This window comes from Ceratosolen solmsi, unplaced genomic scaffold (genome assembly GCF_000503995.2).
Source record: "Ceratosolen solmsi marchali unplaced genomic scaffold, CerSol_1.0 scaffold61, whole genome shotgun sequence".
NCBI lineage: Eukaryota > Metazoa > Arthropoda > Insecta > Hymenoptera > Agaonidae > Ceratosolen > Ceratosolen solmsi.
The window spans coordinates 172,783-190,282 of NW_011948435.1; the positions used below are offsets into that span (position 1 = coordinate 172,783).

General features: G+C 36.3%; 1 protein-coding gene across 1 annotated transcript in view; it reads right to left on the bottom strand.

Moving 5' to 3' along the window:
* Ptx1 (pituitary homeobox homolog Ptx1) overlaps positions 1-17,500 on the bottom strand; it is a 50,521-nt gene that overhangs the window by 29,304 nt on the left and 3,717 nt on the right. The window contains exon 2 of the mRNA XM_011502912.1: positions 697-891. Within this exon, the coding sequence (XP_011501214.1) occupies positions 697-891 (195 nt within the window). The remainder of the gene's footprint in view (positions 1-696; positions 892-17,500) is intronic.

Consider the following 17,500-nt stretch of genomic DNA (forward strand, 5'->3'; position numbering starts at 1 on the left):
GGGGGGGGTGCGGTGGGGGGGGGATGGTGGGGGGGGGGGTGCGAGGTAACGCGTCGGTTGATGGAAGGGAAGAGGTTGGGTGTTTAGCGAAAAAAAAAAATAACGTGTTAATAAAAAAGAGCGTGACAACGAGTTTGAAAAACGTGATTGATCGACGTTTTTTTTTTCTTCTTTTTTTTGTTTTTTTTTGTTTTTTGTTTTTTTTTTTTTCATTACTCGCTACTTTAGAGGTAAACAAACGCTAACATTTTTTAATAGAAATCTGGAATCTGGAACGTTCAACTCGTTTCTCGTAAGTTACCTTCCCAATGCCTTTCCTCTCTCATATTTGTCCAATTTTCTTTACTACGCGTTTACACGAAGTAAGTGTATTTATAAGTAATAAAGAAAGATTCTGCTTGGAAAAAGTTGTTGCATAAATCGTCTGCTGGAAAATATTGCACCGTTAAGAGCAACTAAGGGCTATAAATAGATTTGATGGATCGTTTGCGCGAAAAGAACCGAAAGAATCTTACACTCTTCATTACGAATCAAGTGTGTCGGACACCGGCTCGTTTGCTTAGCCACTTACATGCTTATGTAAGTCGCTCGAAAATGAGATTGCACCATTATTGGCGCGTTAAAGGTAGTTCAAGATCAATCGGAAGGCCGAGTTTTCGAAGAGATTGGCAACGGGATTAAGAGTCGCGGGCCTACCTTTCCTGATATCTCTCTGTACGGTGTTGGTGCGGTTTCGCGACTGCGTCGTGGAGAATCCGCCAGAGGGCGTGGAAGGGGTGGCGCCCGGGGTGCTGGGGTTGCTGCCTCCAGGGGTGTGAACCCCGTGCGCCGAGGAGTCGAGCCTGGCGAGGCCACTGTTGGCCTCATCCCTGAAGTCGCTCTGCGCCCACTCTGCAACATCGAAGCCAACGTCGTTAGGAGGGCAGTTGACAAGTGTCGACTGCGCAATCGACCTTCGGAGTCGCATCTGAGTTATGCGCTTGGCCAGTAGCTTTACGAGTGCCATCTCGCTATTTTATAATCTCCGCTTCTATGCCAAAGTGCCTTCGGACATGGTGGCAACTAATTTGTATGGAGATGATTTCGCAAGCGGTCGAACGAAGCTCTTCTTATGCGTTTTATATGTCGAGCACACACGCGCGCGCGCGCACGTGTGTGTATATATATATATATATATATATATATATATATATATATATATACTTATATATGAATACGTATATCGTATACGTACATCGTTGAAAGAATTGGAGTGTCTATATTATGCAGCACCGGGGACTCCCGAGGCGTTTGTCTCTCGCAACATTTTCGTTGGACGAGGCTCACTGATGTTCCGAATGTCGTATTAATCAATCCGGTTATTTTCGAAAACGGCTACGATCGCTGCGGTTAATTCCGTGACAGTCCTACGGTTATTTATCTACTACAGCCAGCCGTGGACGGAAGGGAAGAGAAGAGAACGGGAGACAGAGCAGAAAATGAAGGAGAGGCAAACACGAGAGCTGGCGTGTATTAATATATTAGAAATAAAAGGACAAGCAGGACAACGACTTAGCGTGAAGAAGTGGAAAAATCAAAAAAGATGAATCCCAAGTAGCTTCGTGACAGACAGAGCGTTTTAAGAAAAAAATAACCGTAGGCCTGATAACTCGAGAAGTAAAAGTCAAGGAAGAAATAGCTTAGATGAAGCTTGGTGAGGGATTTTTTTTTTTACCCTTACGATATTTTTTACTCAAATTCATTCATATTAATAACGCAAAGAAAAGATTTTCATAACAATTTGACTGATCTCGTTTAAGTGAGCATCGATTGACAAAACGGTAAAACAATTACTTTATTAAATAATTCATTGATTTATTTGTATTAATTATTTTATATGTACATTGTCTGTGGAGCTCTCGGTCTCTTTTTGACAAATTATTTCGTAAACGCTCTTCTATACGAAAACAAATAAAATTGTCATGTAAAATAATTGTTACGTTTATGATGAAATTATTAAACAATTGTGCTTAACAACAGCAAAAACAAAAGAATGAAGAAAATTTTAATTTATTTTAACTAATTTTAATTGTAATAATAATTAATTAAGAAACATTCATTATTGTGACAAACGACGATTATTCCATTGATTATACACAACAATAGACGTATATATATATATATATATATAGTATGCCAATTTATTAAGTTAAAGTCTAATTGTTTTGCTTATACCTAAAATGTTGTTATTATATTAATATTGATTAGAAAGTATTTGAAAATCTAATTATCCCGACAATTATAGTTTGCAATTAATTTGACAATTAATATATTTGATACATCATCAAACTCAATAATTAAATTGGCGATTAATTTAAAGATCTATTAAACACAAAAGTTCTTTCACGCATTTTATGATAAAAAACAGACTCCAAAGCTACGCAAGCAAGCATGGATTGAAATATTCTTTTGTAAACATCGTGTGAGAGAGGGCACGAGAGAAGGCCAGAGAGACGAGAGAGAGAGAGAGAGAGAGAGTGAGAGGGAGACGAGAGTGGGAACGAGTAATTGAGAATAAAGGAGGAAAAAACTAAGAGGACGAGATATGAAAAAAGCAGTTCGCGGATGCTGTTGCAGTTGTCAGGCAGAGTCAAGGGAGCTGTCGTCGGGATTCATCGTCGCGTGGCTCAGACGCTAATCGGCCGCGTCATTTAAGCATTCGTTCGTTTAGTTATATTTGGTTTGGCCCGCGGAGGAGGAACGGGATGAGGGAGGGGAGTTAGCGGCGATTAGTCGACGCATAACTTCAAGCTGATTTAGAGTCGTAGCTACCACGAACTGTTGTGCTCCCACAGTGACTGTTCTCCCTCCTTCTCTCTCTCTCTCTCTCTCTCTCTCTCTCTCTCTCTCTCTCTCTCTCATTCTTTCACACATACACACACTATTCATCTATCTATCTATCTAACCATCTCTCAGTGTGCTGCATCTTACTTTCTATCACTCTTTTTCTCTTTACAGCTGTCCTTTTGAAATATAACCCTCACCAATTTTCGTATGTATGTATCTTGTCGGAATTAACGAAGACTGAGTAAATTGCTTCCTTTTTTCCATAGCAATATCTGACATTTTAATTCCTCTAACATTTTTATTTCATAGACCCATGCCTTCGTAAGCTCGGATATAAATTAACAACGATTACGAAATGATCGATCGCAGAGCTCTTTCAAATTAAATGGACAATTTTTGTAATTAGCTGTTTAAATCAGCGTTTAAAATTTCAATTCAGTTGCTATACTTTTGAAATTTTTTGATGAATTATTATTGGCGTGGATTATTAGTGAAGCAATAATTTATTATGAATTGAAAAACGAACAAGACGTGTTTTCTAATAATTTTACATTCTCTATCTATAGTTTTAATTCTGCTAATTGAACTCTATTGTGATGAGAATATAAGGAAAGCTTTGGACTCTTTTTATCACTAGAGATACTTTAATGGACCGAGGGATCGATGTAAACAATGATTCGTCGTAAAAGCTGTGCAACTAATATGATTAATACATTAGTCCGATGAATTAATGTCGCGCTTGAATCAAAGTTAAAAGCGCGAAGAAGTTTGTGAGAAGTAATAATTTACGCCTTGGCCGCCAATAATCATCTAATCTTGCAGAAACAAGGACGAGGAACCGCGAGCTTCCGAAACACCTGTAAAGTTCAGGTCGCAACACCATAATGCAAATATTAAGCCGCAGAGTCGCGAACGACTTTTGCCATCGTAGAATAACGATTTTATATTTTCTCCAAATAGATTGTCGGTCGCACTCGCTAGACTCGCACGAATACAATCTAAGATCTTACAAACAATTCACCCGTCCATTTAAAAGGAGCGTTAATTATCACTCGTTGCCTATTGCTACGTATTTACCTTGGCTATTGCATTACATTTTATAAATGATCGCGCATTTGCTAGTTTCATGGATGAAGCTGTTACTCGGTGTTTGCGCGAGTCTTCTTCGTAACATGGATGAGGCGACGAGAGCCGACGCTACTATGTACATTTCCCCCGAGGAATCGCTCTCATGGGTTCGCTTTCGGTGGCTGCGTAAACAATACGAGTTTAAGAAGTTTACAGTGGCTAACCCGATGTCAATGTAATAAATCCGTGCTTTAGATAATGTTTATATCCAAGCGTTCGCATTACGGAGAATTCGGTACTTAATTCAATGGAGCTTGGATGTGAAGTAGTTTAGAATTGAGTAAAGTTGATTAAAGAATAATCTATAATGCCATCGCTTATTCATAGTGGATTTAATTAATTTATTTCCAAAGATTTTCTCTACTTTTCTGCCATTTCATTTAATAAAAATATTTAGGATTTACGCAGTAGCCTACATTATTTACGCGTATAAAATATTTTTATTTAAATTCAAACTTAATATATTAACGTAAATTTACTAATTTTATCTTTCTTATTAAATATTTTTAAATGAATCTACGATGTAAATTTTTTTTTTTTTTTTTTTTTTCTTCTTCTTCGTTGAAAAGACTAATCTAAATTTAGTGACGACTACATAAATTTCAGTTAATTATATAACGGGGTACTGTCAATTTTTATTACTCGAATAATTTCAACCGTCGTGAAATATATGTATGACATGCGTCGCTGGCTACTTCGATTTTCGTCGAAATGAAAAAATTTGGTTGCATCAATTTATGATGAATATTATTGATCTTAGCTTGTAACAGTACATACACTTTTCAAGGAAATTTTTGTTTTCATCTCCACGAGTTTTAAGCATCCTTTCCTAAAATTAATATAATAATGAAATCGAGAATGAAGTGAATCACATGCCGTTATACCGAGAATCGTTTTTCTTTATAATCACAAATTGACTGGAAAAAAGTGAAAGGTCATATGACGCTCCATCGATTTGGGTGCACGTGGCTTTCAACGGATCTACATTAGGACAGAAATTATGAGAAAGAAAGCGAGAAGAGTGTGAAAAATAATCCGCCTTCGGAAAATAATGATGCACTTTGGAAGTGAGGATTTCTTTTTATTATTTATTTTTTTTCTCTTCTTCTTTAAGGCCCCTATAAGTGTAAAGACATCAATTATTTCTATTTGGCATATTATTATCAGATTTCTGTATAATGCAAATAGTTCGAATTAGTATTCATTGTGTAAGTAACAAGCAAAAAGCTATATGAATGCAGATAATGATATGTTATCGAGAATAATTCAAATGATCAATAGAATTGTGTAATAAACTAGTATATCAGATTTATAATCGATCGTAAAATCTTTTATAACCTTATTTGCCATCATCGACTACCCAAATTGAAATAAACAGTCAACAATTACTCTTATAATTGATCATATTTTAAGAAATCAGAATAATTAATTATATTCTAATCCGACACAATTTAAAAACATGCATATAAATGATTAAACGGAGATTTTACATATCCATAATCATTAACGTGCCGTAATCAAAATTTCATTAAAACTGCTTTTATAATTTGTAAAATATTATTACTATTTTTATCCGCGCTTTTTTTGTCTTCTAAACTTTGTTTTTTAATAGATTGTGAAGAGCAGCAATGACTTAGATATTCTAATTTCCTGTTGAACTACTTTGATTTAGTATACATTTCTTGTAAGACATTTCAGAGGCATTTAAAGCTGAGACTTATGCAATATTGAGAAAATAATATTAATGAATATACTATAGAATAGCTTAGTGAAGTTTCCTCTGAAATTCAATTAATATGCCAATTGTGCACAAAGCAAATATTTTAAATTTTATTGTACATTTCATACGTTTTTTATGATTTACTTTATAACTCTGGATCTAATAAAATTATTCAAATTTGCGTGTAATTTTCTATTTTACTTCCATTGTACGTAGCCGTTACTTTTTTACTTTTTTCTTTTTTCTTTTTGCCCTCCTGTATGATAATATTTAGAATAGATTGTAAAGATTTGTAAAGCAATATTAATGAATTAAACTTTCTATTGAATGCCATTACGATCAGATTAATGAAATTCTATTGTAAGTTGAATATTTAGTGTCAAAATTTTTTAAAATTATTTTCACATTCTCACTGTATTTTATTCACTAATAAGCATTATCACCGATCCAAAAATATAGTGTCATAAAGAATGCGTTTTTGTGTGTGGATATATATATATATATATATATTCTTTTATCCAGAAGAATTGTATGCTAAAAGTGAATGGAATAAAAATAACTTGAAAATTAATGTTTCTATTTTTGAATTAAAAATATCATACTTCGAAACTTTCTCAAACTATAAATATTTATGCATATTCGGAAAATAGAACAAGGCTCGTTCGGATGAAAATTACAATAAGGATGAAAATTACGATGAGCTTTAAAGTAGCAGATTGTTTAAATATTCAATGAATTTTATAAATCAAATGCTTAATACGACTCTCGAGCCATTTATCATAATAAAAGTATTATAATGCAGAAAACAAACAATAAGATTAACCAAGTAATAATAATAATTTATTAATTGTTAATTAATAGCTGAGTGAAAAATAATCCACTACAAACTGAATAGGGACATAAAAATTGTAAAATTATGAGAAAATCCAAACGATAATTCGTTTCTGAAACTATTAAAATATTCAAGCCGTGAAGCATTTACGAGAAAGAGTAGAAAAATTGTGGGGAGGGGAGAAAGTTAAGAGGGAAAACGGAATGAAAATCCGACAAAACGAACGATACAAATGTACGTAAAAACGACGCGTCTTGGAAATTCATTATTTTCTCGCTCGCTCATTCTTTCTCCTACGAATGGGCACGCTTGCGCATACACCCACCCACACGCGCGCGTACGCACGCACGCACTCACGCACACCCTCAAGGTAGGAGCTGCACAAAGATGAAGAAAGTCAAGAGTGCGCGTGAGGCCGGAGAAAAAGATCGAGCGGCTCAGCTGCTCGACGCGTTTTTACCCGCGAGATGTACATATTTTAACCTCCGCTTAAGCTCCACGGATTTTACGGGCACGAGTACCGAGGTTATCGCGCGCCTTTCCATTTTCATTTCGTTTTTTCTCTAAACCCGATATTCACGGCTGATTTTCTTCTCCGCGCACATTCTCGTCACTCTTTGTCTCCTTTTCCCGCAGACACGATAATGCAAAAATTATAACCTCCTAGACCTCGATTGGATCGCCTTTTCGTATGGACTGACGTATTTATGTCATAGTAACGAGATTTTCGCTTTTAATAATAACTTTGTAATAACTTATTTATACCGGATTAATAGGTGTGCATTTATTTGCTTAGCAGGCTATTTAAGCATTTAATCGTGGTTCTATTAATTATCCGAACCTTCTGAACCATTCAAAGTTTTTACAAATGAATTATTAAGGGCATTTAATCGCACAAATTTCTAGTAAAAGATATTTACCATTCGAATCATAATTACTTCACGACGTTTTAATATCATTACATATACAAATCATATACTCGCATTAAGACAATTAAGACAACATTCATTAAGACCAAACTGCATTATTTGCCCAGGATTGCACATACGCGCAGCCTCAGAAATTATTGCCCAGTAGGGATTGATTTATGTCCAAGCATCCAATGAATTCATTCGTTTTCATTTTTCATTTCTCCTTTCCGCAAATTCCATTCCAATGAATACACAGTGATAATAAATGCTATTGGATATGTGATACGTGCCGTCAAAAGGAAAGTATCTCTTACTATATTAATCATCGAGGAAATATCGTAAGTGCAGGACGGGAAGAAATTATTTACAATTACGATTCTCCCAACATAATGCGAATAAAATTTCATTATTCCTAAAATTATTAATAAAATTTGCGAAACGATGAAAATAACAAACAATGCGTAATAAAGGCACTTTGAACTGATGGAATGGAGATTTGATTGCATCGACGCGATTGCGACAACTCTACTCCTCACAACCAAACGTAATTGATAGTACGGCTAATTATCCGAGTGTTCCGGCATTTCTTAATTTTGCGAGAATGATGGAAAAGCATCCCCAATTGGAGAGGCGCTAAAGTGGCGAGCCGAGGTAGTTTGGGACGAGGTAAGAAGAGCCCAAAGCCATCCCCGGACTTTCTTCTTCCCGCGCACTTTTAACAGATTGTGAGAAACTCAGCTGCGGGCGTGAATAAAGCGACACGTGTTGGCGCCTATCTAGGTGAAAGCGATGGGTGTTTAGTGGCGCGTGTCGTGGCGTGACGCACGACTTGACGGAGGTGAGCGAGGGTCGGGCGCGAATTTCCCTACGTCCTGGGGGCCGCTTAAAACAGACGTCGCGGGCTCACGTGTTTTGCCGATCGACTGTGACGCGTCTCATAGCGGCTCACTCGGCTGTTAAATGCCACCTAATTCGACGGGAATTGCCCTTTTATGGGGGACTCGTTAATCATGCTTTCCTACTTATTTCCAGAGGCATTGCGATGCCCCAAGTCCGTATAATCGATGACTCCGCGTGAGGCGACATATTCGTTTAATAAATGTCGACGCTGGCGATTCATTTTCGAAATGCGCGTAAAGTGCTAAGCGGCTTTTATTCTACATAGATTAGCGCGATGATTATCATCACGACGATGTACCTAATTAAAACTTTGGCTTATTGCTGGGTTGGCGCATACGTGCAAAGGTTCGATACATCAGTCCGATTAAACCGTCCAGCGATCCATCGCAAGCTCATGAACTTTTAGTCAAATTTTACAAGCAAATCTTGAATTTATGTGTGCAATTGCGTTAGGAGGGCGGGGGGAGGGGAACAAAATGTTTACAATACGCTCGATAAATCATTTGTATAGTGTAATCGTTGTATTTACAATTTTGCAAATACGTTTGAATTAAAAGTAGCGAGCGATAAAATTTTTCACAAATTAGTCATACCGTAACGTCCAGCGCAATCCAATAAATACTCTTTCATAACAATTGTAATATATGTAAAATTGTGATAAACGATTAAAAAGTTAAAGCAACTTCTATTATAATTGTTATTATTATTAGACATTTTTAATTAAATGCCAAATCTATGTGTATAAAGAACTCGAGTTAATCGGCTATTATTGTAATGGCAATGAAAAGTGCCTTTCTTTGCCCCTTAAAAAGAAAAAGAAAGAGGAAAAAAGTATGTTTGCAAAAACAATGACTAGCTCGATAAAAAAATAATTTTGATAAAGCTACGATTGAGCGCCGATGGACTCGTCATATCTTTATCACCGCGATAATAGCACATATAATTATCTATAAATAATTGGATTTGGCAGAATGAGGAGTGTGTGAATGCCAATAGTGAGAGAAATCTGAATGAAAATCGAAGGAGCGACGCAAACGCGTAGACTTTGCAGGATATCGCGGTATTACTTGGAAATAATTGTACTGTTTTCCGACGCTGTCGCGCATTTTTTTACGCACAGCACAGCCAAGTGAGCCGACTATTGAAATAATAGACGTAAAAGTACTGTAATCATGTTATAGGTCACGTTCGATGGGCTCGAAGGGGGAGCCGATTTTTTTTTTCCTTTTTTTTCTGTTTTTTCTTTTTTAAGCAGCACGTCATAAGATTTCAAGGAGGATTGGACACGCCTCGTCGGGTAATTAAGAAAGCAAACAGTCGCTGGAAGAGAGAGGGACGAGGGAGAAAAGAGCACCTGCAAGCCTCGGGGGAGGCTGGGAGCGCCGGGTCGTGTGCCAGGGCGCCGGAGTCACCGGGACAGCTTAATCTCCTAATCCTTCGCTTCCTTAGGAAGTCGTTTATTAGTGGGCTTAAAGCCGCCCGGGCATCCGACGGCGACGGCTGCCGCCGCTTCGCGGTCGTTCACCGGGGAATGCGGCGACCGCCGCCATTATTTCGGCGCTGGTGTTATTGCTCATCGACGCTCGCCGCTAAAACCGCGTTACCCCGTAATTCTGAAGCGATCGTCCTACTCTCGGTAATTTTCTTTTACATACTTTGAGTCGCGGCTTAATCGCTGGGGTTGATTGAGAGGTCGTTGCTGCCGGCGGGACTTTGAGGGAATCCGATACTTCACAAGCAGAATGTAGTTTTTAAACGAAATGAATTTACTTATTGCGCTTTTGCCATATTCAATCATTCGTTTTGTAAAAATGCCAAAATTCTTTCTTTTTCTCGATTTATGAGGTACGTTCATAGACGCGCTTGTTCTTGGAATTAGAAATTCCGTACCCTATTTTTCTGTATACATTCTTAACGTTCTATTTTAACAGATTTTTTACTTAATACGTCGATCCCACGAATTCTTTTCATTTTATGTAAACGTGATTTTTTCGATAAATCAAAAGAAGAAAAAAAGATGAAAAAACTTTTAAGCATTGAAAATGAGCTAAAAGTAAAATATACGAAGTTTTTGATTTATAATGACTAATCAACTCTATGCAGTCTCTCTCTCTCTCTCTCTCTCTCTCTCTCTCTTTCTGTGTGTGCGCGCGTGCGTATGAGTCGGTGCGTGTGCGTGCGTGTGCGCGCGTGTGTTTGACGCTAATTGATTTTTATTATGTTTACTTTTTTTCAAATAAAATTAAAAGATCATGCGATACGCGAATTTTTAAATTGTAATTCAATCATAATGATTTTAACTCTATAAATGAGTCCTGAAATTGAAAATCTAAACTGAAAAATTAGTATAATAATTGAAGATAAATCTATTCTCGATGGTTATACAGAAAATAGTTGAAATTTTCATAAACATGTAATGTTTTCTTATAAATATATTATTATTTTCAGACCTCGATGATATTAATTGTTTTTTAAATAAGCAAATCAAATTTATTAAAATCGCACCATACGCGGGTATGTAAATGAAATGTTATCATGGTGTTGTTTATCGAGAATGTTTTCGAGTCAGGCTGCTAGCATAACAGAGTTGAAACATAAAATACGTGTGAATAAATCGAAGCAACTATATAAACAATAAAGAGAGAGAGAGAGAGAGAGAGAGAGAGAGAGACAGAGACAGAGAGAGAAAAAACTAAAGGAAGATACTGTAGAGGAGGCGGAGTAGGAAACGGAAGCTTGTGAAGCGCATGAAAGAAGCGATTCTACAAACTGCGCGAATAGGGTTCGAGGATGATCCTCGTCGACTCGTCGGCCCAAGAGGCCAGTGACTTCAACTCCTCTCTCTCTCTCTCTCTCTTTCTTTCTCTTGCTGTCTTTACCCTCTGCCCCTCTCACGATCTCTCACGCTTTGTGATTCTCTTGCGCACGAGTTCTCGGCACGTCGCGCCCTTGTCCGGCAATTTGTTTAGTTTCAACTTGACGCGCTGGGAGCACGTGAGGACCATAAGTAACTCGAGAGCCTGTTCTCGTTTTTCTGTCGATCCTCACGATCGCGGACGCATAAAGGAAGCTGAGCATCGGCTCGCCCACTTTCCACGAGGGTGGCGCGTACGAGTGTGGGTGCGGGTGTAGAGGTTCGCCGTCGCAGACTGCTTGGCGCTGACCCCTCGGTCTCGAGAAGGAGAAATCACGGGGACGTGTCGCCTTACGAGTTCCTGTGCCACCTACCTCCGACCATTTCCAGCCCCTCTATCTGTCTCATTTTCTCACGCAATGGCACGACCGAGAGCGCTAGAAAAAATTATCTAACGCTTTCCGGCTGTTTTTGACGATCGTGCTTGTAAACACATCCATGGTGGTTAAGCTACGCGAGGTTGTGGCCATGTCGTCTTTAACATTGATTTGTAATCGTCAATGAGTATTTATTTAAGTGCCTGGGGGAACGGGGAGGGAGAAGGAATTAGTAGGAGCGTTGCTACCGATGAGAAAATGAAGCCTGCAAGGGCTCCACTGTTTTACGTGTGGATTTGACATTATTGTTAAGTAATCATTATTTTAGAATAGCTTAAATAGAATAAACTGGAAATCGACGAGCTTACTAATGTTATAAAGTAGTACATTTAAAAATTCTGCTAGTATTTCATACGCATATTTATATTCGATTTTATTTATTGATTTTAAAATGTATTTGTTCGACGTATTTTAAAAAACGCCATTTGTAAATGTCAGGCGACTATATATATATATATATATATATATATATATTTATGTCTATAAATTAAATAATTAAGAATACTAAGTAAAGTATTTTATTATAAAGAGTGGTATTATTTCGCGAATCCCATGTGCACGTGTTTCTCTCTCTCTCTCTCTCTCTCTCTCTCTCCTTCTCTCTATCTACGTATTTCTTGCTCTCTTTATACCCCTACTGATGTCTTCCAGCGTAGACGAGATAATGGGAAGGAAATCAGTTCATTTCTATGTTGATCCTGCGGCGATGTAGCCGATGAACCAGGATCGCACGACTCCCCTTTATGCCTGTCCTCGCCCATCCCCTATGGTTTGCAACTCCGTGGATGTTGGTACAGATTGACCGCGTTATCGGGATGATCGCAAAACCTTAAATCGATCCGAGCGTATCAACCAGATCGTCAAGCAGCTTCGAGCGTAAACTTGCTAGACATTAAGAGCTTTCCACAAGGATGCAGAGCATTTTCCAATTTGCTATTACACTATGCAATTAAAATTTTTTTTTTGTCTTTTTTCTCTACTCTTACTTTTCGTTCGTATACATCGACATAATGTGCAATTAATACAATCAACTAATTTGAAAATTACAAATTCTGATAAGTCTAAATACCGTGTAATATCGAATAAATTATTTATCAGCTTTATTTTTATACCAAGAAAAAAAAATTAATAATTTATATAAGATATTTTAATCGTAGTTTTTTTTTTTTTTTGATTTTTAAGCCATATTAATTCAAATAATATGTGTTGTTGATTTTAAAAAAGCGGTTATAAATATATCTTTTAATTATTTAACCTTAAGTCGAATACTTGTTAACGAAAAATTAAACAAAATATTCAAATATAATGTATTAGAATTTTTAGATTCATTTATAATTGATGTGTAGTAAAGAGATTGAAGTATTCATATTTTATCAATTTTAATGCATTAATTCTTGTAAATTGTTAATACATATTATACCCCGTGTTTACAAATACATATGTTACCAGAGAATGAAAATCCATACATTATTGTCTTGTGTTGACACAAGTTATAAAAGAATAATAATAAAATTTGACGTCACTTGAATGTCTCATAAAAATTATAAAGTATTCGTATGTTTAAAATGACAACATTGCGAATGTGACAAGGGCGTTTCAACATTGAATAAACTGTTGTGCACGAAGATATGATTATTTCCTAAGCTTTACAGTCATTTATAAGATTTTTTTCATATCAATAATAAATTAGGAAAATTGTTCAAAATTATTTAGCTTATAAAAATATTTTGATAACTATTATAAGAAAATGATAACAACTTTATAGAGTTATATCCAATTGATTAAAGGAGGCGAAGTTTCGTGGAAATATTTTCTGTAAATACAAATTGCATGCTCAAAAGGTGATTTAATATTTTTCACAATCACAATATCACCGTATCACACACCGTTCGCACTATTTAGATGTGTAGGCCAACAATAAGATTTTCAAAATCAAGGGTTCACCTACAATATTATATATCGTTAATAAAGGGAATGACGGATTTCGGAAAAAATTTAGTCCGCGACTGAATAAAAAGGTCACGAGATCAAGTATAACACGCGCAAACATTTTCATTATCGTAAGGTAATAATTTCGTTATTGATTAAGCTAACCTTGTGCATTCATCGAATCACCGTGTTTAATAAGTGACGCGATGTCTGCGAATCTGCAAAGTTGCCAAATATGTAATATTCCCGTGTTGAAGGTGGTAGGAAGAGTAGTAGTGGGAAACTCATTAAAATATCAGAGTTCACGGGAATGGGAGTGAAAGTGGCAAGGATATGCCTAGTCGCCGATAGACGATAGATGGATCCGGGAGCCAGTGTCGTTACGTCAACCGGAATCACAACGACGGAGAGGAGAGCAAAAATCCGGAAATGAGGAAAGTGCGAAATCGGCGATAACTCCCGATGGCCGCCGGCGGCCCATAAATATCTTGTCCCGTTTGGCCGACTCGGGGTGACTCTCTCCCCGTCATTCCTCCTAAACGAGAGATGAGCATTGCGGGCGGAAGGACGCGACCCCCGGGGGGGAATGCGCGGCTAGCCGAGTAATTTGTCAGCAGTGTTAGCCGTCGGCGCCACTTTGGGGTTGACGCGAGGCCCGCGGGCGCATCTGCCGCCGGAGCCAAAGGGGTGCCCCGGACGAGATGAGACTCGACCGTATGTTGGCAAAATATTGGGCCCGAGCATTTGTGGACAGACGGGCGGGTCTCTTTTCATTTTTCTGGGTAGATCGAGATTGATGGCCTCGCCTCGAGTCCCATCTCGCCGACTATCGCCGACTATTGTTATTGTGGGGCGGGAGCGACGTTCTCGATGTCGATGCGGATTTCGTTACTAGGAGGCGTCGATCGCGAGCGTGATTAGGCTCTTATTTCGCCGTCGTCCCATTAACGAATTCTATAGTCATCCCTGGGCTTTTGTCACTTTTAATTTATTGGAACTGCAACGTATTTAATACTGTATTTAATAGATAAACACGCGGACAGCGAATTAATGATGCACTGCCAAGTTAGTTTTCCTCTTTTCTGTCCACGATACTTACACTATTTTTCTAGGAGGTCAAAATCGTATTTAGGGAGACGTCTTTCCCACTTTGTTAACAATAAATCCGTACGACAGTGAGCTTAACGTTAAGCTGCGAGAAATATAATACTTTTGTGCTCACGTGCATCGAGTATTTATTCAAAATGTATTAAAAGCTTATTTTCCGATTTGAGAATTAAAAATTATATCTTTACGTGAAAGCTAATAATAAACATTTTTTGTTTCTCACATCTTAAATTAACCGACGATACTTAACGTCGACAGTTTAACGATGATAGTACACTTGTAATATAATACTTATACATCAATGCAAATGCTGATATTAAATTTAATATTAGAGTAGAATGATTAGGTGGTAGTGAATATTCTCGTTTTTATGTTAAGCTGTATGTTCCGTATTAAAGAAAAATCTGTCACCCCGACTAGCTGATGAATAATGAAAAGCAAATAAAAGCGGTGTTAACAGTATTAACTTTCCTAAATGTGTAATATATGTTAGTTATACAAAACATTTCTTGGAAGTACAACGAAATACGTTCGTTGTTTAAATATTTGATTTAATCTTTATAATCTTTATACTCGAGGCATGTAATTGAATATTTTTGTTAGGTGGTCAATTGGTAATGATAGTATCGATGAATGCTTGATGAAAAATATACGAAATGACAATGATCGAGAGGTCGAAAGATTGAAAATCAATGACAGACACATCGTGGAGTCTCGAGGGAATGTCATGGACTCTCCGTTTACTTCGTCTCTACAATTTGTAGCAAACTATTGACTCGTGCTGTTACGAAGGGAGAGAATATTTGTAAATTTCATCGAAATAATCGAGCCCCATAGGAATATAAAGTAAGTTTAAGTTTCCGGGTAAACAATCGAAAGTTAAATTGCATTAAGAAAAAAGTTTACAAATCTGGGGAAATAAGAAGCCGCCTGGATAAGTGTAAGAAACACATAAAGGAAAAAGCGTCCCACCGCGACTCGAATGAGAAGAAATGGCCAAGAGAAAAGAGAAAGTGCAGAGAGAGAGAGAGAGAGAGAGAGAAAGTGCAGAGAGAGAGACAGAGACAGAGAGAAAGAGCAAAATAGACAGAAAGCAAGTCAGAAGTAAGAAGAATCTGAAATGGGAATAGGTGTGGGATGCCATTGGAATAAGATCGGGTTTAGCCGCGGTGTCGGGTTCGAGCCCCGGATAAGTCTGCCTCATCCCGATAAGCCGGTGAGTTAATGAATCACAAAACAGGTGGTGGTGGCTGTGGCGCGGGTCGGGCAGGAAGAGGAACACGAGTCGTCCAAGTGTCCTCAACTACTACGATTGTTTGAAAATTATCTTCTTAATTACAACTTTCCTTACGACTTTCTTCTCCCTCCCTTACCGCCAGCTTCCAATCATTTTCTCATTCTCTCTCTCTCTCTCTCTTCCATCAATCAGGAGATGCATGTGAGTTTCAATGCATGTGAATTGATTAACATATCTACTGTAAAGTCATCTTTTATTTATCAAGTGATAAGAATTGCGAGGTTAAGATTACATTTAAAATTTATTTGTTCTCTTATTATAAGATCTATTTTTTATGAATTTTTACTTGATACTCCAAAAATACGTTGCTTTAAAAAATGTTTTCAATTTAGAAGCATCTCTCTCTCTCTCTCTCTCTCTCTCTCTCTCTGTATCTCACTGTATCTCTCTCTCTCTCTATCTATCTATCTCTCTGTATCTCACTGTATCTCTCTCTCTCTCTCTCTCTCTCTCTCTCTATCTCTCTCTTCGCTCTCTTCATATATATACATATTCTTATTATCTTATTATTAATAATAAGACAATTAATTTAATAATTTTATTCGTATAAAGTATTTATTTAATCTTATAACTGTCTTATATTAATATATAGTAAGTAGTGTATCAAGAATACAATTCCTTTGTAAAGTATTTAATGAATAAACAAATTTTTCCATTATTATTTCTATAAAAATATTTTTATTAAAAAAAGAAAAAAAAAAAAAAAAAAAAAAAAAAAAAAAACAGAATTATTAATAATGAAATAATGAATTTTCATACTTTTAATGTAACGCACCCGCCATAGATATTATCTACCCTTGAATCCAACTATTTTTAATATGTTTCTCTAATATATTTTTGTCCGATTTCTGTCATTATATATAATTCCAAATACTATAATAATCTAAACTCATCATTACCTTGTATTGATCGATAAAGTCTATTTATTAAACTGTAAATCATTTTATATAATATGATTATAATACTATAGATGAATATACTATTATATATAAATGTAAGAATTAAGATAGCATTTTTATTAATAACGACTACGTTAATTATAGAAATTTCCAAGTTTATTATCGTGGAAAACTACGAGCTCATATTTTATTCAATATAAATCAATTGCATTTGTTAATTTATACACTTGATTATTTGAAAGTATTAAATTGAAATTAAATTTCTGAATATACACAGTTGAACGATTTTGCGTTATATATAATGGAATGATCATTTTACAAATAAATAAGAAGAGGTTATGCTCAAATCTACAATATATAAACACACATACACATACACATACACACACACACACACGCACACACATATATATATATATCGTTCATTTGTATACAACATAACCTCTAACAGTAAAAAATTTCCAAAAATAATCATAAAGAAAATTACGAATCAATGTTAATAGAATCAAATATAATTGAATGAAATACCAATACAGATATTCGTAGAAGAAACGAGCACTTACTTTACGTATGGAAATTCAACATCATGTGTATTTTTCTATAAAATAGATTTCTTATGGTATAAGACTACATGGTTATGGTGCTGTATAAATAATTTTC